The sequence below is a fragment of the Ranitomeya variabilis genome, chromosome 4 (genome assembly GCF_051348905.1).
Source record: "Ranitomeya variabilis isolate aRanVar5 chromosome 4, aRanVar5.hap1, whole genome shotgun sequence".
NCBI lineage: Eukaryota > Metazoa > Chordata > Amphibia > Anura > Dendrobatidae > Ranitomeya > Ranitomeya variabilis.
Window position 1 is genome coordinate 650,240,467 of NC_135235.1, and position 27,960 is coordinate 650,268,426.

At 43.2% G+C, this 27,960-nt stretch overlaps 1 protein-coding gene across 2 annotated transcripts in view; it reads right to left on the reverse strand.

Annotated features, from left to right (window-relative positions):
- Positions 1–27,960, reverse strand: part of LOC143766180 (uncharacterized) — a 122,139-nt gene that overhangs the window by 14,668 nt on the left and 79,511 nt on the right. Inside the window, exons 2-5 of one of the 2 annotated variants that reach the window (XM_077253651.1) lie at positions 5,866–5,978; positions 3,547–3,694; positions 3,285–3,464; positions 3,078–3,201 (exon numbers count right to left, since the gene is read on the reverse strand). In XM_077253651.1, coding sequence (XP_077109766.1) covers positions 3,078–3,201; positions 3,285–3,464; positions 3,547–3,642 — 400 coding nt within the window. In that variant the 5' untranslated portion in view covers positions 3,643–3,694; positions 5,866–5,978. Of the gene's footprint in view, positions 1–3,077; positions 3,202–3,284; positions 3,465–3,546; positions 3,695–5,865; positions 5,979–8,651; positions 8,729–27,960 lie in introns of those variants that run through there. The other variant, XM_077253652.1, reaches the window with a different exon arrangement.

Genomic DNA, 27,960 nt, shown 5'->3' on the forward strand with positions numbered 1-27,960 from the left:
ATGTGAAGTTTCCCTGTAGCGCATCACTAGCGCGTGCCTTTTTCGGCTCGCGCTAGCAATGTGCCGTTCTTTTGTGGCGCGAATCGGACGCTGCTTGCAGCGCCCGCGGCGCGCCCGAGGTCCGTTCCCCGGGGATCTGCGAGAGCGGGGACGATAACACGACCCCTAACGCGGCCCCTAAATAAACATTGCGTTAGCGCAATCCGCTAGCGATAGCGCTAAACGGATTGCCCTAACGCAATGTGAACCTAGCCTTAGAGTCTCCTCTTTCCTCCACTCATTACCTGTAGTAATGGCACCTGTTTAAACTTGTTATCAGTATAAAAAGACACCTGTGCACAACCTCAAACAGTCTGACTCCAAACTCCACTATGGTGAAGACCAAAGAGCTGTCAAAGGACACCAGAAACAAAATTGTAGCCCTGCACCAGGCTGGGAAGACTGAATCTGCAATAGCCAACCAGCTTGGAGTGAAGAAATCAACAGTGGGAGCAATAATTAGAAAATGGAAGACATTCAAGACCACTGATAATCTCCCTCGATCTGGGGCTCCACGCAAAATCCCACCCCGTGGGGTCAGAATGATCACAAGAATGGTGAGCAAAAATCCCAGAACCACGCGGGGGGACCTAGTGAATGAACTGCAGAGAGCTGGGACCAATGTAACAAGGCCTTCCATAAGTAACACACTACGCCACCATGGACTCAGATCCTGCAGTGCCAGACGTGTCCCACTGCTTAAGCCAGTACATGTCCGGGCCCGTCTGAAGTTTGCTAGAGAGCATTTGGATGATCCAGAGGAGTTTTGGGAGAATGTCCTATGGTCTGATGAAACCAAACTGGAACTGTTTGGTAGAAACACAACTTGTCGTGTTTGGAGGAAAAAGAATACTGAGTTGCATCCATCAAACACCATACCTACTGTAAAGCATGGTGGTGGAAACATCATGCTTTGGGGCTGTTTCTCTGCAAAGGGGCCAGGACGACTGATCCGGGTACATGAAAGAATGAATGGGGCCATGTATCGTGAGATTTTGAGTGCAAACCTCCTTCCATCAGCAAGGGCATTGAAGATGAAACGTGGCTGGGTCTTTCAACATGACAATGATCCAAAGCACACCGCCAGGGCAACGAAGGAGTGGCTTCGTAAGAAGCATTTCAAGGTCCTGGAGTGGCCTAGCCAGTCTCCAGATCTCAACCCTATAGAAAACCTTTGGAGGGAGTTGAAAGTCCGTGTTGCCAAGCGAAAAGCTAAAAACATCACTGCTCTAGAGGAGATCTGCATGGAGGAATGGGCCAACATACCAACAACAGTGTGTGGCAACCTTGTGAAGACTTACAGAAAACGTTTGACCTCTGTCATTGCCAACAAAGGATTTATTACAAAGTATTGAGATGAAATTTTGTTTCTGACCAAATACTTATTTTCCACCATAATATGCAAATAAAATGATAAAAAAACAGACAATGTGATTTTCTGGATTTTTTTTTCTCAGTTTGTCTCCCATAGTTGAGGTCTACCTATGATGTAAATTACAGACGCCTCTCATCTTTTTAAGTGGTGGAACTTGCACTATTGCTGACTGACTAAATACTTTTTTGCCCCACTGTATTTGGTAGACGACTTGCTACACTCATCACAAGAGCTTTAAACTAGTGCAATATGGGATGGGAAATATACGGCCAGGAAAAAGCTAGCAAAAGAAACCGACTACAAACTACAATGTGTCTATACAAACACACAGAGCATAGGAAACAGACAAGGAGAATCGGAGCTGCTAACACAGGAAGAGAGTTCTGGTGTCATAGGCATCACTAAAAGTTGGTGGGATGAAACATATGATTGGAATACAAACCTTGAAGGCTACAACTTATTTATTAGTAACAGGATTAACAAAAGGGGAGGAGGTACTGCATTGTATGTTAGGAAAACATATCTCCACAGAGATCTAAGCTTCGGAGACTGGTTGCTATGTAGAAAATGTTTGGGTAAGAATACACGGACAGAAAAACAGAAAGGACACTATTTTAGGTGTTTACTACAGGCCACCTGGACAGACTGAACATATAGATAAACTCTTTTTACATCAGATGTCTCTGTTCTCAAAAAAGTACAACATAGTGATCATGGGAGATTTTAACTATCCAGATATTTGCTGGGAATCTCTCTAATGCAAAAGTAATGGGTCTAGAAAATTCTTATCTTCTCTCGCTGACAAATTTAACTTTGAAAACATAGAAGAGAGAACAAGAGGATCTGTCCTCTTGGTCCTAATTCTTACCAACAGGGAGGGAATGGATGAGGAAGTAAAGATGGTTGGGAATTTAGGAGGCAGCAATCATGCTATCCTTGAATTTTGGATTACCAGAGGACTCAGACCATCGAGGACTCAGACTTTAAAGTTGGACATCCTAAAGACAGATTTTAAGGGACTCAGAAAGAGGGTATGAAAGATCCAATGGCTGGATGTTCTAAAGGACAGAAATGTCCAAGAAGGATTGCTAAATTAAATTCTCACTGCACAATCGGTAACAATCTCGAAAAGAAGGAAGAATTTGAAGCCTTTAAAAAAGACCAGGATGGATGAACACAGTAATTAATCACTTGTTAAAAAAGAAAAAAAAGTATATCAAATGGGGCAAGGGGGGCATATCTAAAGAAGATTATAATGGTGAGTAGACTGCAAAGTATGTCCTATGAGGAACGGTTAAAGGATCTGGGAATGTTTAGCTTGCAAAAAAGAAGGCTAAGAGGAGACTTAACAGCGGTCCACAAATATCTGAAGGGATGTCACAGTGTAGAGGGATCATCATTATATTCATTTGTACACACGTGGTCAAAATTGTTGGTACCCCTCATTTAATGACAGAAAACCCACAATGGTCACAGAAATAACTTGAATCTGACAAAAGTAATAGATAAATGAACGAATTAAAGTCACACATTGCTTTTAAACCATGCTTCCACAGAAGGGGGTTGGACACAAATAACCTTGAGGTCCCTTCCAACTCTAACATTCTATGACACTTTACATACAGATAATTATAGGCTGTGTGCATTTTGTCCTGTTTATTACCGGTTGTTGTGAGGGACTGGCGAACATCCATTATGATGTCTTTGTACACATCTTTGTGTTCTTCTAAAAACGCCCACTGCTCCATGGAGAAATAGACGGAGACATCCTGACACCTTATAGGAACCTGACACAAACAATGATATTGTAATCCCCATGATCTTTTCATAGCGTTACTGTATAATGTCCCAACATTCCCAGCAGTGTCACCTCTCCAGTCAGCAGCTCAATCATCTTGTAGACGAGCTCTAAGATCTTCTGGTTATTGATGTCCTCATGTATCAGGGGGTGAGGTGTAGGCCCTGTGATTGGGCTGTGGGTTCTTCTCCATCCCTCAGCCACAGGGTCCTGACAGCGCTCACTAGAGGCCTTCCTCACTACTGTGTAATCCTGGTTATGGAGAGACACATTAAGAAATCTCACTACAGACATTTCCAGAGTCCTCACCAGTGACGTCATCAGAATCTCTCACCTCTCCAGTAAGGTGGAAGAGGATCTCTAGGATGAGGTGTAATATTTTCTCTGCCACCTGGTCTCTGTCCATATCCATTTTTGAGGGGTAAATCATAAAAATCCTCTTCTGTAGAAGATCTTCAGTGAGAGAATCCAATATTGTAGACCTGAATGAGAAGACGAACCGATGTAACATCATAAAGTTCCTGTGTTTGACAGAATTCAGCTCAATGCCCCTCTTCCCCCAAGTAGCCGATAGTATCGGGTGGCCTAGAAACTATAATACTTAAGCACCTAATAATGGTGTCTGGGCCTGTAATGTACGAAAGTCCAATAAGTTACCTTTTAATGCCCCCATACGCATTAAACCAAAGTTGCATGAAAACACTGATTTCCTAAGATAAGAAATCCTTCCTTAACGTAACCCCCCCCCCTTAATCCCATAGTAGTACAGTGTATCACCTGAGAAATTAAAGGCGTTTATGTTGTATGATCGCACTAATGAGGGTTGTTTAAAAAGATTTAAAATAAAAAAAAATCAGTTTTAGCAACAAAAAAATGTGTGTCACAATTTTCTCTATTATCCTATTCCCATCCTATACACAGTGGCATAGATAGAAATCACAGATCCCACAGCAAGTTATAATAGTTGTATATATATATATTACATATACAGTACAGACCAAAAGTTTGGACACAACTTCTCATTTAAAGATTTTTCTGTATTTTCATGACTATAAAAATTGTACATTCACACTGAAGGCATCAAAACTATGAATTAACACATGTGGAATTATATACTTAACAAAAAAGTGTGAAACAAATGAAATTATGTCTTATATTCTAGGTTCTTCAGTAGCCACCCTTTGCTTTGATGACTGCTTTGCACACTCTTGGCATTCTCTTGATGAGCTTCAAGTGGTAGTCACCGGGAATGGTTTTCACTTCACAGGTGTGCCCTGTCAGGTTTAATAACTGGGATTTCTTGCCTTATAAATGGGGTTGGGACCATCAGTTGTGTTGTGCAGAAGTCTGGTGGATACACAGCTGATAGTCCTACTGAATAGACTGTTAGAATTTGTATTATGGCAAGAAAAAAGCAGCTAAGTAAAGAAAAACGCATGGAGCCGCATATTCATCACTGTAATGAGCGGTACCACGTGACCGCTCATACAGGACAAGCTGCGATGCTGAGAGGAAGCATCGAGGGAGCTGGGTGAGTATTTTATTTCCAACGGGTGGGCGCACAGGGGGTGGGAGGGGGGAGGTTACCGGGAACTTTATTTTAACCACAAAAAAATAAAAAAACAATGATTTTTCATTCCTTCTCTCCAGCGAACGCTGCTGGGAAGAAGGAATGAATTCCGGCTTCAGCACCCAAAGCAGGGGACAGCGCTTACTGTAGCGCTGTCTCCTGCATGGTCCATGTGGTACTGTCGGCACACGGGCGGCACACGGCTGCCGCACGTGTGCCACACTGATGTGCCACGTGAGCACACGGACACGGATAACTCTGGTACCGGAATTATCTGGACGTGTGAGACTGGCCTAAGGAAGTGCCTTCGCTGCAAAATGAGGTCCCATTGAATAAGGTGTATTTGACTTCCCTTATGGCCTGGGGGAATGAATGCCAAAGGTGGGGGGTGAGTTTGGAGCAAGCATTTAGGGAATTCCATCAGAAATCAAAATTATATAATTTTCCCATATCTCAGAGATTTTTTGGATTTTTTTAGATTATCGTATATACTCGTGTATAAGCCAAGATTTTCAGCACATTTTTTGTGCTGAAAGTGCCCCCCTTGGCTTATACACGAGTCATGGTCCATAAAGCCGGCGGGGGAGGAGGAGCCGGTGGCTTCCAGAAGACATCGATACTCACCCTCCGTCGCGGCTGAGCTGTTGTGGGAGCAGCTTGACCGTATGGTACACAAAAACTGCCCTCAAGCCAAATCAACTTGTGGGAGGGGCTAAAGGTGACATCAACCCCCAACTATTACCCCATAAGCTACCGCTACAGGGCAAGAGGGAAGAGAGGCCAAGTGGCAGAATTGACGCATCTTAGAGATAATGCGGTTTTACTGCATCGAATTAAAGTCTATGGGTAATTTACGCAGCAGAGATGGAACGTTTCCACTACATAAATTGACATGCGGCGGTCTGGAAAGATGCGCCGCATGTCCGTCTCCTCAGGTAAGCTGGAGGCGTCTCAGCACGCATAGTGGGCATGGGATTCCTTGAAATCCCATCCACTATGCTATAACAACTAGCCCTTGCGGGTTGGACGCTGTGAATGTACGCAGCGTCCAACCCACAGTGTTTACTGACAGTAGGAACATACCCTAAGAGGAGACTTAATTGCTGTCTAGAAAAATCATGAAGGGATGTCACAGTATAGAGGGATCATCCTTATTCTCATTTGCACATGGAAACACGAGACGTAATGGAATTAAACTGAAAGGCAGAAGATACAGATTAGATATTAGAAAACACTTTTTGACAGTGAGGGTGATCAATGAGTGGAACACGCTGTCACGAGAAGGTGGTGAGTTCTCCTTCAATAGAAGTCTTCAGAGGCTGGACAGACATCTTTTTTGTGATGGTTTAATTAATCCTGCATTGAGCATGGAATTGGACATGATGACCCTGGATGTCCCTTTCAACCCTAACATGACATTACTGTATGGGGCCCATTCTCTATGGAGCATTATATGGGGTCTATTATTCTGTATCGAGCATTATATGAAGCCCATTATTCTGTATGGAGCATTATATGAAGCCCATTATTCTGTATGGAGCATAATATGGGTCTATTATTTTGTATGGAGCATTATATGGGTCTATTATTCTGTATGGAGCATTATATGAGGTCCATTATTCTGTATGGAGCATTATATGAAGCCCATTATTCTGTATGGAGCATAATATGGGTCTATTATTTTGTATGGAGCATTATATGGGTCTATTATTCTGTATGGAGCATTATATGAGGTCCATTATTCTGTATGGAGCATTATATGAAGCCCATTATTCTGTATGGAGCATTATATGAAGTCCATTATTTTGTATGGAGCATTATATGGGTCTATTATTCTGTATGGAGCATTATATGGGTCTATTATTCTGTATGGAGCATTATATGAGGTCCATTATTCTGTATGGAGCATTATATGAAGCCCATTATTCTGTATGGAGCATTATATGGGTCTATTATTCTGTATGGAGCATTATATGGGTCTATTATTCTGTATGGAGCATTATATGAGGTCCATTATTCTGTATGGAGCATTATATGAAGCCCATTATTCTGTATGGAGCATAATATGGGTCTATTATTTTGTATGGAGCATTATATGGGTCTATTATTCTGTATGGAGCATTATATGAGGTCCATTATTCTGTATGGAGCATTATATGAAGCCCATTATTCTGTACGGAGCATTATATGAAGTCCATTATTTTGTATGGAGCATTATATGGGTCTGTTATTCTGTATGGAGCATTATATGGGTCTATTATTCTGTATGGAGCATTATATGAGGTCCATTATTCTGTATGGAGCATTATATGAAGCCCATTATTCTGTACGGAGCATTATATGGGTCTATTATTCTGTATGGAGCATTATATGGGTCTATTATTCTGTATGGAGCATTATATGGGTCTATTATTCTGTATGGAGCATTATATGGGTCTATTATTCTGTATGGAGCATTATATGAGGTCCATTATTCTGTATGGAGCATTATATGAAGCCCATTATTCTGTATGGAGCATAATATGGGTCTATTATTTTGTATGGAGCATTATATGGGTCTATTATTCTGTATGGAGCATTATATGAGGTCCATTATTCTGTATGGAGCATTATATGAAGCCCATTATTCTGTATGGAGCATTATATGAAGTCCATTATTTTGTATGGAGCATTATATGGGTCTATTATTCTGTATGGAGCATTATATGGGTCTATTATTCTGTATGGAGCATTATATGAAGCCCATTATTCTGTATGGAGCATTATATGGGTCTATTATTCTGTATGGAGCATTATATGGGTCTATTATTCTGTATGGAGCATTATATGAGGTCCATTATTCTGTATGGAGCATTATATGAAGCCCATTATTCTGTATGGAGCATTATATGGGTCTATTATTCTGTATGGAGCATTATATGGGTCTATTATTCTGTATGGAGCATTATATGAGGTCCATTATTCTCTATGGAGCATTATATGAAGCCCATTATTCTGTATGGAGCATAATATGGGTCTATTATTTTGTATGGAGCATTATATGAGGTCCATTATTCTGTATGGAGCATTATATGAAGCCCATTATTCTGTATGGAGCATTATATGAAGTCCATTATTCTGTATGGAGCATTATATGGGTCTATTATTCTGTATGGAGCATTATATGGGTCTATTATTCTGTATGGAGCATTATATGGGTCTATTATTCTGTATGGAGCATTATATGAGGTCCATTATTCTGTATGGAGCATTATATGAATCCCATTATTCTGTATGGAGCATTATATGAGGCCCATTATACTGTATGGAGGACTATACCATCTGGTCCACAGTGATACGTCTGCTGTCAGTCTGTGTGACTGCAGACTTTTGGATCCCCCCAGGGCACACCGGTTTCTGAGCTATTGTACAACTTACATTAGAAATCACTCATGTAATGTAAGAAGTGAAATCTTTGGTATTGTACTGTACCTATATTTCTCTGCTGTAACTGTGTGTCATGAATTGTGGTATGTACAGGGGCCCACTGAGACTCTTTCGCCGAGGGCCCATGAAAATCTGGAGCCGGCCCTGAGGTGGGAATGGTGGTACTGTGGGAAGATTATACTGTGTGCGATCACCATACATACTGCATGAGAGGCACAATGGAGGCATTACACTGTGTGAGGCAAAAAAAGGGGCCCTGTAATATGTACAAGTTTCCTCCCTTCCTGTCTTTCATAGTAGGGTTGTATGTATCTATTACAGGAAACAGAACAAAACCATTATGATTCTTACGAAGTGGTAACAAAAACACCCACATAATCTCCATACTGAAGGGGTTACTGCCCCCTGCCCCCGCCCAGTAATGGGGAATCTCCAGCACCTACCTCCACCCGCAGAGCCGCACACCACATATATGGCTGTTCTGTGCGCACAGGACCTGGGATGAGGTCACAGGAGGGGAGGAGTCAGGGGTCACATGATCAGGGGCCTCAGTGTATGCAGGACTCTGCTGTGCTGGTTGTCATGGTGCTGGAGGAGGGGAAGGTTATGTGTGGGGTCAGGAGGGGTTTACAGTGTGTATGTAGCAGAGTCGTGTGTGTACGAGGTGTACGGAGCAGAGCCGTGTGTGTACGAGGTGTACGGAGCGGAGCCGTGTGTGTACAAGGTGTACGGAGCAGAGCCGCGTGTGTACGAGGTGTAGAGAGCGGAGCCGTGTGTGTACGAAGTGTACGGAGCGGAGCCGTGTGTGTATATGAGGTGCATGGAGTGGAGCCGTGCGTATAAGATGTATACTGAGCGGAGTCGTGTGTACAACGTGTAAGGATCCGGGGGGGGCATGTCTACGACTTTTACGGAGCGGACCCGCCTGTGTACGAGGTGTACGGAGCGGAGCCACGTGTGTATGTAAGCAGGTTGTGGGATGCAGTGACGCACGAGAGTCAGAGCAAGGGTTAACAATTTAATTGAACAAAAACAATACTCGCAGGGAGATGTGAAGGTGAATAGCAAAAATAGCAACACTTCATTCAGTAAACTTATTGAGTCTATGGTTTCCTCAGCCGCAAATGTTCCGATGAGGGTAGTAGTCTTTGTAGCTGTCGACGAAATTTCCTCAAGTGGGGTCCAAGGTTAGCGATCCATCTTCTGGCGGTAGCGGTCGGTCTCCGGTTAAACGAGGGTTGTGGTACGCTGTCCGGCAGTACAGTCCACAGGGTACTGCCCTGTTACCGGCCCTGGGCTCTCTGCACGTGCACTGACTTTACTATCACTGGGCGCGGTACCTCCTACACTTGCTGTCTCGCTGGTGGCTCTGGGAGTTGTCTGCTGCAGTTCGTCACAGCTCCGGCACTGACGGCAGCAAAACCACTGCTCCTTCGCGAGCTTTTCTCCCGGCTTCTGGCCGGGTTCCCTGCCTAAACACGCCCCCACTTCCCAGGTCATGAGGCCTGCCCGGTCCCCTTTTCCTTCCCCCAAGAAACATGGGACGCAGCCTCGACAGTTCCAGACCCTGCTTAGTACAGGTACCACATCCTGGTCTTCCTCCTTACATGTACGACGTGTACAGAGCGGAGCCGCGTGTGTAAGAAGTGTACAGAGCAGAGCCGCGTGTGTACGAAGCAGAGCCGCGTGTCTTCGAGGTGTACGGTGCGGAGCCCTGTGTGTACATTGTGTATGGATCGGAGTTGTGTGTATACAACGTGTACAAATCGGGGTCGTGTGTGTACGACGTGTACGGAGCCATGTGTATATGAGGTGCATGGAGCTGAGCCATATGTGTACGAGGTGTACAGGGCAGGGCCGTGGGTACGACGGGTACCGGGTCCGGTGGTCATTAAAGGGGAGGTCACGGTGGCAGCGACCAGGTCCATGGCACTGGGCGTCCAAATTAAAAAGGAAGGTCTTTAAATGGGTTTGTAGGAATGTTCATGACACCACCTATGGTATTCGGTCAGGGGTGACCGACGCTGCGTAAAGGGGTCCTCTGGGGAGTGATGGAACTGCAGCAAGGATGGTGTAGCTTCCCACAGATGAAGCTGGGTACCAAAGGGCTCCAGGTGTAGTAGGAAAAGATGGTGTAGTGCCAGAAAGAAACAGAGGACACAAGGTTCTCTTTACCTGTTTACTGGTGATTTATGGCCACAGTCCAGGGTACCGGTAACAGGTGATGGTAAGGCCCGGTCGGCCTGGAAGCAATTATGGATCCCCCTTTTGAGGTTAGAAAGCCTTCCTTCTCGCACTGTAAGGCGAGTCCCTTGCTGCCTATGGCTCCTCACAAGGTCCTCTCTCTCTCTCTGTCCTAGGACAGTACCCGCATGGCACATGACAGATACAACGCTGTCTGCTTCTCCTCTCTGGCCTGGAGCTGCAGCACCATGTGGCTGCACCAGTAGCGTAGCTACCGGGGGGGGGCAGAGGGAGCCATCGCCCAGGTCCCCGTGCTCTGAGGGGGCCCACCCAGAGCTACACAGTTACATTCTGTGGCAGAGCAGGGAGAATCGATCTCCCTGCTCTGCCGCTCGGCCGCTATGGGGCGCCTGAGCAGGTGGGGGGGCGGTGCCAACAGTGGGCCCCCTGCCCGTCATCGCAAGGTCAGCTGTATTGGCCTTCTCCCATCATCTCCCTGTCAGCGTCTGACGTCACCAACGCCGACACTGACAGCGAGAGCGATGACGTCACTAACCAGCGCCCGCTGTCAGGAGATGAGCGGGCGCTCAGAGCTGCGGAGGAACCAGGAAGAAGAGAGGTGAGTATTTATTTATTTTTTATGGGGGCTGTTTTCTACTACAGGGTCTGCCTATAAGGGTGCTATCTTATACTACAGAGTCTGCCTATAGGGGTGCTGCCTTATACTACAGAGTCTGCCTATGAGGTGCTGTCTTATACTACAGAGTCTGCCTATGGAGGTGCTGTCTTATACTGCAGGGTCTGCCTATAGGGGTGCTGCCTTATTCTACAGTGTCTGCCTATAGGGGTGCTGCCTTATACTACTGGGTCTGCCTGTGGGGTGCTGTCTTATACTACATAGTCTGCCTATGAGGTGCTGCCTTATACTACAGGGACTGCCTATGGGGGTGCTGCCTTATACTACAGGGTCTGCCTATGGGGGTGCTGCCTTATACTACATGGTCTGCCTATGGGGTGCTGCCTTAGATTACAGGGTCTGCCTATGGGATGTTCTCTTATACTACAGGGTCTTCCTGTGAGGTGCTGCCTTATAGTACAGGGTCTGCCTATGGGGGTGCTGTCTTATACTACAGGGTCTGCCTATGCGGTGCTGCCTTATGTTACAGGGTCTGCCTATGGGGGTGCTGTCTTATACTATAGGATCTGCCTGTGGGGTTCTGCCTTATACCACAGGGTCTTCCTATGGGGGTGCTGTCTTATACTACAGGTTCTGCCTGTGGGGTGCTGTCTTATACTACAGTGTCTGCCTATGCTATGGGTTTCAGTCTTATACTGCAGGGTCTGCCTGTGGGGTGCTGCCTTATACTACAGGGTCGGCCTATGAGGGTGCTGCTTTATACTACAGGGTCTGCCTATGGGCATGCTGCCTTATACTACAGGGTCTACCTATGGGGGTGCTGCTTTATATTACAGGGTCTGCCTATGGGATGCTGCCTTATACTACAGAGTCTGCCTATGGGTGCTGCCTTGTGCTATAGAGTCTGCCTATGGGGGATGCATTATACAATATAGAGTAGGCCTATGGGGAGTGCATTATACTAAATTTAGGACTATCTGGTGCATTATACTATATGGAGGCTATCTGGGGGGCATCATACAGTGTGGAGACTACAGTGAAGGGGCCATCATACAGTGTTGGAGCCATCAAACAGTTTGGAGGCTACTAAGAGGTCAGTATACTGTGGATGGTACTATACATTGAGGTGGCATTATACTGTGCTGTGTATAAGAGCTTCATGCTGTGTATAGGGGAGCTGTACAGGGGGCAGACTCGGGACATTGTTAAATGTAAAGTGGGCACTTATTGTTATAGGGGAACTCAGGTTACTGTGACTATCAAAGGGGCACACAGGGCATTATTACTTTCTAGGGGGCAAAATGTGGGCACAGTTTTCTAGGGCACTTGCACCAGGCATTACTATATTATAGAGGGTTACTTTAGAATTTAGAAGGTACATAGTAACACACAGCAGGTGCAGTAATATGGACACATACGGCAGCAGCGGCTCAGTATTGGGGTATCAGTAGGATGAGGAGTTTTTGCAGGTTAGGAATGGATGGTGATGGCTGGAATATGAGAAGTGAAATGTATCTTTGTTGTATTCTCTGCAGACGAGTACTGGCTGGAAGAAGTTGTCATGTCGGTCTGGGCCAGATGGAAAAGACAGGAAAAATGAATGACTCCATCAGAAAGAACGTCAGCAGTAAGTCATTATCTGTAACTGTGCTGTGATCTCTTATATGTTCTGTAGGACTGAGATCTACCACTGACCATATGGCGGTAATATCCATGTTGGTCTTTATATAGAGATTATCTTCAGTAACAGCGCGGTCATCTGCTGAGGTTCTCCTACATCCACTATTAGGGTACATCACCCAGTTGTAATCAAGGTTACCTGGTTAGGGGCCCACTGTTATGATCTGGTGGCCTAAGAGCGGCATGAGACGTACTCTGGAGAATGTGGTAACTGTACTGACCGCAGACCCTGGACTTAACACCGCAACTAGAAGTAGCCGTGGGATGTACCTACCAATCCTAGACACCTCGTCACAGCCGGAGGACTAATTAACCCTATAGATAGAAAAGGGAAAACTATCTTGCCTCAGAGAAAATTCCCAAACGATAGGCAGCCCCCCACAAATATTGACTGTGAGAGGAGAGGAGGGAACATACACAGGCTGAAAACAGAATTTAGCAAAGGAGGCCAATCTAGCTAGATAGAAAAGATAGGACAGAGAACTATGCAGTCAGTATTAAAAATACTAAGAAATGTCCACCACAGATAATACAAAAAAACCTCCAAATCTAACTAAAGACTTGGAGGGTAAATCTGCCTCTCCATAGATTCCAGCTCGGCTGCATAAATCCTTACACAGATTAAGCTGGACAAGAAAAAACATGCAATGCACTGAACAATGAGGCCCACAACATGTGGGCAGAAAAACAAGCAGAACTTATCTTGAAGAAATGAACTGCAAGCAGGGGCGACCAGGAAGGAATGTGAATCCTCCAGAAACAATGAACAACTGGCACTCACCAAAGGGTGAGGCCAGACTAAATAGCCCCGTCCGAAGTGGACGCACCTGATGACTGCTGTGAAGGACAAACAGCAGCACTACCACTTATAACCACCGGAGGGAGCCCAAGAGCAGAACCCACAACAGAATTTACAACAGCCCACTCAGAAGCTTCGCCTCCCCTGAACCAAAACCCTAGCTACGCCTCTGGGCTGCACGGCCCCAGCTCTCCTGTATACCTCCTCTCTCCTCCAACTCCTCTCATCGACTGCCTCCTCAGACTCACCTAACTCCTCCTCCAAGCCAGAATATATATCTAGGGAAGCTCCCCTGAAACTGGGTTCAGAGCTCCCCCTTCTGGCCTGGAATCGGAACATGTTGCATGTATGTGGCACCTGTTAAAGGGATCCTCCTCGCTTCCTGGCATGGCATCACCCTCCCTGAAAGGAAGGCAACACCACTGTAACAACCGGCTTCCTTTGGTGTTACACTCCCCCCCGTTAAATCCAGTACTCCCGGACTTGGAAAAGAAACAAAAACAATACATTTTTAAAGACATATGCAAAAAGTTTAAAATGCATTTTAACTGATACAAATAACTTTTCTTGAGGCTGTTTTCTTGAGCGTTACAATAACTATATATAAAGTGCAAAACATTTGCTTTACCAAAAATATAGAGCTCTCTGTAATACCAAATATTACCTGTGTATATATTACACTACTTACATTATCTACTATTCAATTCCCTTACGGGTTAACTTTTTCTAGCAATATCAAATACTAACATTTTCTTAAACAAAGTGCAACAAGGTCAACATATTTGTGAACTGAGGTAGTGCTTTCTTGAGTGCAAGATCAGGGGGAATCTGCCATAAACCCGCAACGTAGGTCTTGGGCGTGGCTACAAGGCATAATCGGTCTCCTCTTTGGACCACTTCTTCGGCCACGCCAGGCAGTTTTTCTTCTTGGTCACTCTAAGACAAATATACTTTTAGTGCAAACAAATAACGGCATCATCACAGGCCACTTGTAAAACCAGTAGGAAGCACCTTAAAGGGAACCTGTCACCTGAATTTGGCGGGACCGGTTTTCGGTCCGATGGGCGGTGTTTTCGGGTGTTTGATTCACCCTTTCCTTTCCCACTGGCTGCATGCTGGCCGCAATATTGGCTTGAAGTTCATTCTCTGTCCTCCGTACTACACGCCTGTGCAAGGCAATCTTGCCTTGGGCAGGCGCAGTATGCTTTGCCCAACTGCGGGCAAAGCCGAAAAGCATTAGTGCGCATGCAAGCTGTCTAGCAGCCATAAATCATCCAGCTGCGGCAAGGAAAACTAAATCTCCAAGCAGTCATAAATACTTGGAGACCATCCGAGCATGCTCGGGAAAACCCGAGCAACGAATATACTCGCTCATCACTATTCAGCAGTCTTTTTAAACTTTCAGCAACTATCGTAACATTCAGAAGCTGTCTATTTCCTCTTATGCTGCCTGCCAGGCCAGGAATTGTTGCCTCTCCTGCTCCTCCCACTGTCTGCAGTGCTCCTGCCATGTTATGATGGGGACTTCACCTTGGAGCTCTATCATGTCCTCCCTCGCAGATCCCTCTTCAAACACCACGGGTTCAGTATAGCTAACCTGGGGCCCACTAGTTGAAACTAGCGGGGCTGTCATCTGGTCCAGGCTGCCGTCCCCCTGGTCCCAGTGCAGTCGATGCCCTATTCCTCCAGGCCTTGGTATCAGTGGGATCGGTAAGGGAGGGGCCTACCAGGCTGTCGTCTAGTGCAGGGGTTGCAGTGGGACTTGAGGCTGGGGTACCCTCAGTGCACGGTGACATTTCACCGAGGGACTCAAAACCCTGGTCAGGGGTGTACAGCGGTGGAGGTGACTCGGGCCTAGCCGTTGGGCCTTCCGCTGCTGGGGTCAGGGTTCTAACCCTTACCTTTTCTTCGGGAGCGACGGATCTCCTTTCTCACTCAGGGCCGGACAAGGTTGCTAGCGGGCACCATGTAATGTTTCCTAGGAAGGCCTCTTTCCACCCACCCACAGCCTCCAGCTGCCGGGTAAGTTCCTCCACTTCCTTACACAGGAGGTCCAGATCCAACGTCGGTGGCTGGTACAGTTCTTGCGATTCCTGGCCATGTTGTTTTCCGGCTCTTCGTTGGTCTGGTTTCCCGTGGTTTCACTGTACCGCGCTTATCATCGTGGGCCGTTCCTCTTCTTCCCACCATCCCAGACCAGGAGGCGGACTTCTCTCATTGATGGGCATACTTCTCTTACATAGTAGTATTGGTGAGGGGCGGCCATGGCTCACGCGCTGTTCCTCCAGGCTACGCCTATGACAACACGTCCTTCTCCTCCTGCGTGTCACATGCTGCGGTAATGCACAGCCGTCTACCAGGAAATTTTAAAGCACTACATGCTTTCCTCTGCAGACAAGCTTTTTGGAGATGAAAATTTAATTCTCCAGTTGGACTTGGCACCTGTCCAGACTGCCAAAAAGTACCAATTTGTGGTTTAAAAACAACAGTATCATGGTGCTTTATTGGCCAGCAAACTCGTCTGACTTTAACCCCATAGAGAATCTATGTGGTATTGTCAAGAGGAAGATGAGAGACACCGGACCGAACAATGCAGACGAGCTGATTCTGTTATCAATGCAACCTGGGCTTCCATAACACCTCAGCATTGCCACAGACTGATCGCCTCCATGCCATGCCGCATTGATGCAGTAATTGATGCCAAAAGAGCCCGACCAACTATTAAGTGCATTTACTGAATATACATTTCATTTCAGATGTTAAAATCATTTTTTCAAGCTGGTGTGATAAAGTATTCTAATTTACTGAGATAATGACTTTTGGGTTTTTATTGGCTGTAAGCCATAATCATCAACATTAACAGAAATAAAGACATACAAATACATCACTCTGTTTGTAATGACTATCTAATATATGAGTTTCATTTTTTGTATTGAAGAACTGAAATAAATTAAGTTTTTCATGATATTCAAATTTTCTGAGATGCACCTGTATATAATGGTACATATATATAGCATACAAAAATATGTAGGCAGCAGACTATGAAGCACATAGTGCTTGAGCCTTGCCAAAGGTTGTCTCCTTTGAACCTTTTGGCATCATATTGAATGTTTGTTTTGTACCTAGTAGGCATGCCCCTCCCATAGAGTACATGTTGGTGTTGATGGCAGTTTTCGTTTTCTTTTTTTTTTTTTTAAAGTTCACCAAAATTTTGCACAGCGGCCTAGCAATATCACAGCATTACACTTTTAATGAACATCTGACAGGCATAGCAGTAGTCAGTTAATATTCAAAAATATAACTCATGGAATACACCTGTGAGGCCCATTTTTCACCGTTCTGCAGTTAGGAAATCGCCTATTGTACTATTTTGTACCATAATTTTTTGGTTGAAAAATAGAAGGTGAAACAAAGTTATTAACAATAATTTTAATATGAAATAAAAAATATGTATTTGACACAAAAATATGTATTTGGCAAAAAAACAATAAAAAAATTAGCTTTTATTTTAGACCTCTATCGGTGAGTGGATCAAACATGGGTTTTATGGATAGCATAACCAGGTACAATATAGTAATTTGTGGAAATAGTCTAGGGGAACAGAATGCTGATACTCTGTTATTATTGTTAAGTACTTAAGCACGTTATGCGTGATGTTGATGGCTTGGTGAGGGATTTCCTTTAACCCCTTCCTGACATCAGACGTACTATCCCGTCGAGGTGGGGTGGGCCCGTATGACCACCGACGGGATAGTACGTCATACGCGATCTATGCCTATCGCAGCTGAAATCCGGCACTATGTGCCAGGAGCGGTCATGGACCGCCCCCGGCACATTAACCCCCGGCACACCGCGATCAAACATGATCGCAGTGTACCGGCGGTATAGGGAAGCATCGCGCAGGGAGGGGACTCCCTGCGGGCTTCCCTGAGACCCCCGGAGCAACGCGATGTGATCGCGTTGCTGCGAGGGTCTCAGACTCCTACCTCTTTCCTGGCTGCAGGTCCCGGATCCAAGATGGCCGCGGCATCCGGGTCCTGCAGGGAAGGAGGTGGCTTACCGAGTGTCTGCTCAGTGCAGACACTGGTAAGCCTGCAGCCCTGCACAGCAGATCGCAGATCTGGCAGAGTGCTGTGCACACTGCCAGATCAATGATCTGTGATGTCCCCCCCTGGGACAAAGTAAAAAAGTTTAAAAAAATTTTTTCCACATGTGTAAAAAAAAAAAAGAAAAAAATTCCTAAATAAATAATAAAAAAAATATATATATTATTCCCATAAATACATTTCTTTATCTAAATAAAAAAAACAAAACAATAAAAGTACACATATTTAGTATCGCCGCGTCCGTAACGACCCAACCTATAAAACTGCCCCTCTAGTTAACCCCTTCAGTAAACACCGTAAGAAAAAAAAAACAAAAACGAGGCAAAAAACAACGCTTTATTACCATACCGCCGAACAAAAAGTGGAATAACACGCGATCAAAAAGACTGATATAAATATCCATGGTACCGCTGAAAACGTCATCTTGTCCCGCAAAAAACAAGCTGCCATACAGCATCATCAGCAAAAAAATAAAAAAGTTATAGTCCTGAGAATAAAGCGATACCAAAATAATTATTTTTTCTATATTTTAGTTTTTATCGTATAAAAGCGCCAAAACATAAAAAAATGATATAAATTAGATATCGCTGTAATCGTACTGACCCGAAGAATAAAACTGCTTTATCAATTTTACCAAACGCGGAACGGTATAAACGCCTCTCCCAAAAGAAATTCATGAATAGCAGGTTTTTGGTCATTCTGCCTCACAAAAATCGGAATAAAAAGCGATCAAAAATGGTCATATGTCCGAAAATGTTACCAATAAAAACGTCAACTCGTCCCGCAAAAAACAAGACCTCACATGACTCTGTGGAGCAAAATGTGGAAAAATTATAGGTCTCAAAATGTGGAGACGCAAAAACTTTTTTGCTATAAAAAGCGTCGCTGGTTTCACACTTGCGTTTTTGTCTGCAGCGTTTTTTGCACAAAAAAACGCATGCGTTTTTTCCCTATATTTAACATTGAAAACGCATGCGGTTTTTTTGTACGCGTTTGGTCGCGTTTTCAAACGCATGCATTTTTTTTCTGCATGCGTTCATTTTCAGAAATACAACCTGCAGTATTTTCTTGTGTTTTTAAGCACATGCGTTAGTTTGCGTTAAAAACGCATGCATTTTTATCGAAAAAAAAACAGAAAACACACTGAAAAGCCACCCACCACCATCAAGGTGATAAAGGGATCCAAACCCTAACTCTACCCCTAACCTCACCCCTAACCGTTTAATGAACATTTTCTGACAGTCATAGTGCCACGTATTTCAGTGCCACGTATTTCAGTGCCACGTATTTCAGTGCCACGTATTTCAGTGCCACGTATTTCAGGGCCACGTATCACGTATTTCAGTGCCACGTGTTTCAGTGCCACGTGTTTCAGTGCCACGTATTTCAGTGCCACGTATCACGTATTTCAGTGCCACGTATCACGTATTTCAGTGCCACATATTTTAGTACCACGTATTTCAGTTGCACGTATTTCAGTGCCACGTATTTCAGTGCCACGTATCACGTATTTCAGTGCCACGTGTTTCAGTGCCACGTATTTAAGTGCCACGTATCACGTATTTCAGTGCCACGTGTTTCAGTGCCATGTATTTAAGTGCCACGTATGACATATTTCAGTGCCACGTATTTAAGTGCCACGTATTTAAGTGCCACGTATTTCAGTGCCACGTATTTCAGTGCCACGTATTTCAGTGCCACGTATTTAAGTGCCACGTATCACATATTTCAGTGCCACGTATTTAAGTGCCACGTATTTCAGTGCCACGTATTTCAGTCACGTTTAGGGTTAGGGGTAGGGTTAGGGTTAGGGCTAGGGTTGGAGGTAAAGTTAGGGTTGGGGCTAAAGTTAGGGTTGGGGCTAAAGTTAGGGTTTGGATTACATTTACGTTTGGATTAGGGTTGGGATTAGAATTATGGGTGTGTCAGGGCTAGGGGTGTGGTTAGGGTTACCGTTGGGATTAGGGTTAGAGGTGTGTTTGGGTTAGGGTTTCAGGTAGAATTGGGGAGTTTCCACTGTCCAGGCACATCAGGGGCTCTCCAAGCGCGACATGGCGTCCAATCTCAATTCCAGCCAATTCTGCGTTGAAAAAGTAAAACAGTGCTCCTTCCCTTCCGAGCTCTCCCGTGCGCCCAAAAAGGGGTTTACCCCAACATATGTGTTATCAGCGTACTCGGGACAAATTGAACAACAACTTCTGGGGTCCAAGTTCTCTTGTTATCCTTAGGAAAATAAAAATTTGGGGGGCTAAAAATCATTTTTGTGGGAAAAAAAAGATGTTTTATTTTCACGGCTCTGCGTTATAAACTGTAGTGAAACACTTGGGGGTTCAAAGTTCTCACAACACATCTAGATAAGTTCCTTGGGAGGTCTAGTTTCCAATATGGGGTCACTTATGGGGGGTTTGTACTGTTTGGGTCCATCAGGGGCTCTGCAAATGCAACGTGACGCCTGCAGACCAATCCATTTAAGGCTGCATTCCAAATGGCGCTCCTTCCCTTCCGAGCTCTGTCATGCGCCCAAACAGTGGTTCCCCCCCACATATGGGGTATCAGCGTACTCAGGACAAATTGGACAACAACTTTTGGGGTCTAATTTATCCTGTTACCCTTGTGAAAATACAAAACTGGGGGCTAAAAAATCATTTTTGTGAAAAAAAAAAAAGAATTTTTATTTTCACGGCTTTGCGCTATAAACTTTAGTGAAACACTTGGGGGTTCAAAGTTCTCAAAACACATCTAGATAAGTTCCTTGGGAGGTCTAGTTTCCAATATGGGGTCACTTGTGGGGGGTTTGTACTGTTTGGGTACATCAGGGGCTCTGCAAATGCAACGTGACGGCTGCTGACCAATCCATTTAAGTCTGCATTCCAAATGGCGCTCCTTCCCTTCCGAGCTCTGTCATGCGCCCAAACAGTGGTTCCCCCCCACATATGGGGTATCAGCGTACTCAGGACAAATTGGAAAACAAATTTTGGGGTCCAATTTATTCTGTTACCCTTGTAAAAATACAAAGCTGGGGGCTAAAAAATCATTTTTGAGAAAAAAAAAAAATTATTTTCACGGCTCTGCGTTATAATCTGTAGTGAAACACTTGGGGGTTCAAAGCTCTCAAAACACATCTAGATAAGTTCCTTAGGGGGTCTACTTTCCAAAATGGTGTCACTTGTAGGGAGTTTCAATGTTTAGGCACATCAGGGGCTCTCCAAACGCAACATGGCGTCCCATCTCAATTCCAGTCAATTTTGCATTGAAAAGTCAAATGGCGCTCCTTCCCTTCCAAGCTCTGCCATGCGCCCAAACAATGGTTTACCCCCACATATGGGGTATCAGCGTACTCAGGACAAATTGTACAACAACTTTGGGGGTCTATTTTCTCCTGTTACCCTTGGTAAAATAAAACAAATTGGAGCTGAAATAAATTTTGTGTGAAAAAAAGTTAAATGTTCATTTTTATTTAAACATTCCAAAAATTCCTGTGAAACACCTGAAGGGTTAATAAACTTCTTGAATGTGGTTTTGAGCACCTTGAGGGGTGCAGTTTTTAGAATGGTGTCACACTTGAGTATTTTCTATCATATAGACCCCTCAAAATGACTTCAAATGAGATGTGGTCCCTAAAAAAAAATGGTGTTGTAAAAATGAGAAATTGCTGGTCAACTTTTAACCCTTATAACTCCGTCACAAAAAAAAATTTTGGTTCCAAAATTGTACTGATGTAAAGTAGACATGTGGGAAATGTTACTTATTAAGTATTTTGCGTGACATGTGTCTGTGATTTAAGGGCATAAAAATTCAAAGTTGGAAAATTGCGAAATTTTCAAAATTTTCACCAAATTTCCATTTTTTTCACAAATAAACGCAAGTTATATCGAATAAATTTTACCACTATCATGAAGTACAATATGTCACGAGAAAACAATGTCAGAATCGCCAAGATCCGTCAAAGCGTTCCAGAGTTATAGCCTCATAAAGGGACAGTGGTCAGAATTGTAAAAATTGGCCCGGTCATTAACGTGCAAACCACCCTTGGGGCTGAAGGGGTTAAGGGTCAGACAGGGTTAGCCGAGATTGGGCGGGGGCGCCATAGCGCTTCCCCCTAGGGTGCCAACCTCTGCTGCCAGGTATGGAAATGGAGTATCAGCATTCTGTTCCCCTAGAATATTTCCATAAATTACTATATTTTACCTGGTTATGCTATAAATAATACCCATGTTTGATCCACTCACCAATATACATGAATTTCAAAAGCTTTTTTACAGGTATAAAATAAAATCAATTTTTAAGGTCTGTTTTTGTTGGGTATATAAATAATACAATAGAAAGGTTAATATAACCAAATATATTTTACTTTTTAACAAATTTAGTTAAAGGTATGGAACTTAGGAGGTGAGGGGTGAGGAAGGTTACCAGTAGGGGTCATGGATGTGGCAAAATCAAGAGTGACTAGAAAAGTTTTGCAGAAAGTTGGGTTGGGAACTTGATGCAGTGGACAAGGGGGAGCGAAGAAAAGCCAGTAAAGTAGAAGTTTGTAGAAATAAAGAATTTGGAATATAGAAATCACATGTAGCACGAAAAGAGGAAGAATGGGGAACTGGGAAGAGAAAGAATGGGGAGCATGGAAAGAGGAAGAATGGAGAGCAGGGAAAGAGGAAGAATGGGTGGTAGGGAAAGAGGAATGGGGAGCAGGGAAAGAGGAAGAATGGGGAACAGGGAAAGAGGAAGAATGAGGAGCAGGGAAAGAGGAAGAATGGGGAGCAGGGAAAGAGGAAGAATGGGGAGCAGGGAAAGAAAAAGAATGGGAAAGAGGAAGAATGGGTGGTAGGGAAAGAAGAATGGGGAGCATGGAAAGAGGAAGAATGGGGAGCAGGGAAAGAGAAAGAATGGGTGGTAGGGAAAGAAGAATGGGGAGCAGGGAAAGAGGAAGAATGGGGAGCAGGGAAAGAGGAAGAATGAGGAGCAGGGAAAGCGGAAGAATGGGGAGCAGGGAAAGAGGAAGAATGGGGAGCAGGGAAATAGGAAGACTGGGTGGTAGGGAAAGAAGAATGGGGAGCAGGGAAAGAGGAAGTGAGGAGTGACTTGAAATGTTTTGCAGAAAGTTGGGTTGGGATCTTGAGGCAGTGGACAAGGGGGAGCGAAGAAAAGCCAGTAAAGTAGAAGTTTGTAGAAATAAAGAATTTGGAATATAGAAATCACATGTAGCACGAAAAGAGGAAGAATGGGGAACTGGGAAGATAAAGAATGGGGAGCAGGGAAAGAGGAAGAATGGGGAGCAGGGAAAGAGGAAGAATGGGTGGTAGGGAAAGAAGAATGGGGAGCAGGGAAAGAGGAAAATGGGGAACAGGGAAAGAGGAAGAATGAGCAGGGAAAGAGGAAGAAAGGGGAGCAGGGAAAGAGGAAGAATGGGGAGCAGGGAAAGAGAAAGAATGGGAAAGAGGAAGAATGGGTGGTAGGGAAAGAAGAATGGGGAGCATGGAAAGAGGAAGTATGGGGAGCAGGGAAAGAGGAAGAATGGGTGGTAGGGAAAGAAGAATGGGGAGCAGGGAAAGAGGAAGTGAGGAGTGACTTGAAATGTTTTGCAGAAAGTTGGGTTGGGAACTTGAGGCAGTGGACAAGGGGGAGCGAAGAAAAGCCAGTAAAGTAGAAGTTTGTAGAAATAAAGAATTTGGAGTATAGAAATCGCATGTAGCACGAAAAGAGGAAGAATGGGGAACTGGGAAGAGAAAGAATGGGGAGCAGGGAAAGAGGAAGAATGGGGAGCAGGGAAAGAGGAAGAATTGGTGGTAGGGAAAGAAGAATGGGGAGCAGGGAAAGAGGAAGAATGGGGAGCAGGGAAAGAGGAAGAATGAGGAGCAGGGAAAGAGGAAGAATGGGGAGCAGGGAAAGAGGAAGAATGGGTGGTAGGGAAAGAATGGGGAGCTGGGAAAAAGGAAGAATGGGGAGCAGGGAAAGAGGAAGAATGAGGAGCAGGGAAAGAGGAAGAATGGGGAGCAGGGAAAGAGGAAGAATGGGTGGTAGGGAAAGAATGGGGAGCTGGGAAAAAGGAAGAATGGGGAGCAGGGAAAGATAAAGAATGGGAAAGAGGAAGAATGGGTGGTAGGGAAAGAAGAATGGGGAGCATGGAAAGAGGAAGAATGGGGAGCAGGGAAAGAGGAAGAATGGGTGGTAGGGAAAGAAGAATGGGGAGCAGGGAAAGAGGAAGAATGGGGAGCAGGGAAAGAGGAAGAATGGGGAGCAGGGAAAGAGGAAGAATGTGTGGTAGGAAAGAAGAATGGGGAGCAGGGAAAGAGGAAGAATGGGGAGCTGGATAATTTAAAGTGGATGGTTGTTGTAGGCTTGTTGTGATTTGTGAGGTTAGCTGTCTTTCTGCAATTTCTTTAATTTCAGTGATAATTTCACAAGAATTAATTGCATGGTGGTACTTTTGAAAAAGATCCACCACACTACAAAACATTGATGGACATGACCACTGGTTTTCAGGGGGCACTTTACAAAAACCAGATGCAATTGAAGCACAGAAATAGTCCCAATTATCATTATTGTCCATGCGATGTATAAAGCGCATAGTCTCTTTAGTAACCACAGCGGCTTGAGGATTTTGTCTCATATTTTCATTTAGTTGTTGACGCCTGCGAATTGCTTGCCTGCGAGTAACTTGCCTCAAATTACTTGCAGGTCTATCTTGGCTTTGTGAGGGGACATTTTGTGTACAGTCCATTGAGGCTTGGCTGACAGTTGATGCTTGATCTTGCGTGTCTTCGAAAGATTAAATTATTGTATTTGAGTCTTCGGCCATTGACCCCTGATATCTTGGCCCTCTTCTACTTCGCACTCTGGAGTTGGAATGTTTCCCTATGTTCTACACAATAAAAAGGTTGAAACATCAATATGTTCACATAAAACAGACAATATGACAACCATTTTTGTAAGTACTTTCACTAAAAACATGAGCAAAACTATTCTTGAAAAAAAAGGTTAAGATGACAGTACCCCTCCCAAAAAATTAAAAAATTACAAATATCATATGAGGATTTTTGCTCTCTCATGTAATTGACAAGTATGGTTACAGATTATCTACCCCCCAAAAAAATCTTTCAGCATCAATCTGCCTTTATTACTTTTGGTTATTATTTTTGGGGGGGTTACACAAATATCAAATAAAAAGTGATGTAAAAGTGATTAAAAAAAAAAAAATTACATTCGTAGCTCACATGTGTTTAAGAGAAATTGTAGTTCATCGTTATTAGTAGGGGCATTTCTTGGATTTTGGAGAAGACCCACTTCTCTCCTGATCTTGGAACTTTTTTTAAATCGATCCCTCACTGACCGCCATCTAGTTCTCACATTTTTCACTAAAATGTTATAATTAGAAAAATCGTTAATTTTTGGAGATTTACACGTATTACTTTGTGTATGCATCAAAATTTACTTATATATTTCCTTTTTTCTTTCCAGGAGCATTCCAGGACATTCTGGGTACCACTCGTCAACAACTTTGTCTCAGACATCATCCTGTTTAAGTCTGTTGTGATAATGATCACATCTAGAATCCCATAATATGGGTCTGTTATGAACCTAGAGTCATAAAAATTAAACTGTTATTTCATATTTTTTTATTAATTTTTTTTATTTTGTTTCAAAATTAGCATACAAATATTCCAAACTTAACATATATGTTAAGAAGCAGATACAATAATTGAAAAACAAATATATGCCCATGAAATAATTTTAACATTACCAGCAATATCAAGCAGTGAACATTAATTTACATCCTGTCATATGACGCCATTTTTTTTTCAAAAAGATGTTTTGATCTTGTTCCTGTTAAAAAATAAATGAATACATTGCACTTATTGTCATGTTTGTTTGCCAAAAAGACTTTAGTGATATGTGATACAGTGGGTTGCCACAGCACTTACACCCACGTATGTGTCGTATTTTCTTTAAACATTGCTAAGTATATGTTAAAATATGGAAAAAAAATTCCTTTGTGTTGTGTAGTTGGTGAAGTCAGTAAAATGTTGTTAATAATGACATTAAATTGTCCAATTTGTGGTTTGCTTCACCATAATCCACCCCCCCATAAAAAAAAAAATTGCGTAGGAATGTTATTTAGAAGAACTGATGCAAACCATTGAAAAAATTTAAAATCAAAGTTTTGATTGAACATAACAGCAAAAAATGCAAAGTTGTGAATTTTTTGTAAAATTTTCAAAATAGGTTTCTCTCCCAAATGTACCCCTTTTTGTTAAACAGCGCAGACTACTGCGGCTGGTATTTCAGGCTGGTAAGGATCCAATATCCATGAACATTACCAACCTGATAATACCAGGCCTCAGCAGTCTGCTTACCCTGGAAGGTTAGCAAAAATAGGGGGATCCCCCCTCAAAAAAATAGCGTGGGGTCCCCCTTAATTTTGTTAACCAGCCAAAGTAAAACAGACTACTGGGACTGGTATTTCAGGCTGGTAAGGATCCAATATCCATGAACCTTACCAGTCTGATAATACCAGGCCGCAGCAGTCTGCTTACCTTTGAAGGTTAGCAAAAATAGGGGGATCCCCCAAAAAATAGCGTGGGGTCACCCCCTATTTTTGTTAAAGAAAGAGAGAGAAAAAAAAAATGAAACCAGCTCACCTGCTAGGCATGTGCTGTGGGGAAGCTCGGATACCGTGCAGTCATCACGTAAATAGTAGAGCAAAACAAGAAAAAAATCCAGCTTCCAAAAATAATCCAATTTATTGAGAGTAAAATGCAAAGTCCAAAAAACGTGGTGAACAAGAGAGTGAGTAGCAGCAGGCTACGCGTTTCGAACAGTGTGTTCTTTTTCAAAGCTGCTCCATATGCATCACAGCAGGATTAAATACCAGCCGTAACCAATCAGAATGATTGGGACTCACATTTGACACATATATATAAGTCCACAAAAAAAGATAAGAAAAACATAATATACAAAATACAAGATACAAATACACAAGAGACAGATAAAAATATACAAAAATGATGACCTAATAGTAAAACGTAATTTCTTTGCGAGCATTTAAGCCCGCAGGATAGCAGGTATTAAGACAGAAAATTCGATAAACTTCATGCATTATAAATCATTTTTTTGAAGTCTCCTCCTATAGCCAATATCACAAATCTCTCAATGCTGGTAATCCAAAGACAGACCATGTTCCACTAATGACAAATAACAAAATGCTGAGAGCATATAACATAAAACAAAAATTCCCATAAAAATACATGGAAAAAAAAAAAAAAACCCAAGAGGAAAAAAAAAAAAGAAAAGGCTGTCAAGTGGTCGCAAAAAAAGCCACCACTTTATCTGACATTCTTTCTCCAAGCTTCTTTAATCCTGGCAATACTTCTCGTACCTGGTTGTATCATACTGGCTTCTATCATTGTGGAGCTGCCAAATGCCGAACATGTGCGCATTCTGTTATCACACATTCCTTTTATGACAGTAGCAATAGACAAGAATTTAAAATACAGCAGTTTATTAACTGCAATAGTAAAAATGTAGTATATATGATTACATGTATCAAATGCAATCTGAGTTACATAGGATGCACTACTCGTATGCTTAAAACTCGTATTTCAGAACATATCACTGATATTCTTCTTTCTACTAATAGCATTTGCTCCATGTCATACGCCTCTAAGCATTTTGTTACTTGTCATCAGTGGAAAATGGACTTTCTTCGGATCATTGGCATTGAAAGACTTGCGATGTCAGCCAGAGGAGGAGACTTCAAAAGACGTTTAATGACGTGTGAAGCTTATTGGATGTTCTGTCTGAACACTTGCCATCCTGCGGGTTTAAATGCTCGCAAAGAAATTATGTTTCACTATTATCTATTTATTTATTTTTTCTCTTTTTTTTTTTTTTCCCCATGTATTTTTATGGGAATTTTTGTTTTATGTTATATGCTTTCAGCATTTTGTAATTTGTCATTAGTGGAACATGGACTGTCTTTGGATTACCAGCATTGAGAGATCTGTGATATTGGCTATGTAGGAGACTTAAAAAAAATGATTTATAATGCATGAAGTTTATCAAATTTTCTGTCTTAATACCTGCTATCCTGCGGGCTTAAATGCTCGCAAAGAAATTACGTTTTACTATTAGGTCATCACTTTTGTATATTTTTATCTGTCTCTTGTGTATTTGTATCTTGTATTTTGTATATTATGCTTTTCTTATCTTTTTTTGTGGACTTATATATATGTGTCAAATGTGAGTCCCAATCATTCTGATTGGTTACAGCTGGTATTTAATCCTGCTGTGATGCATATGGAGCAGCTTTGAAAAAGAACACACTGTTCGAAACGCGTAGCCTGCTGCTA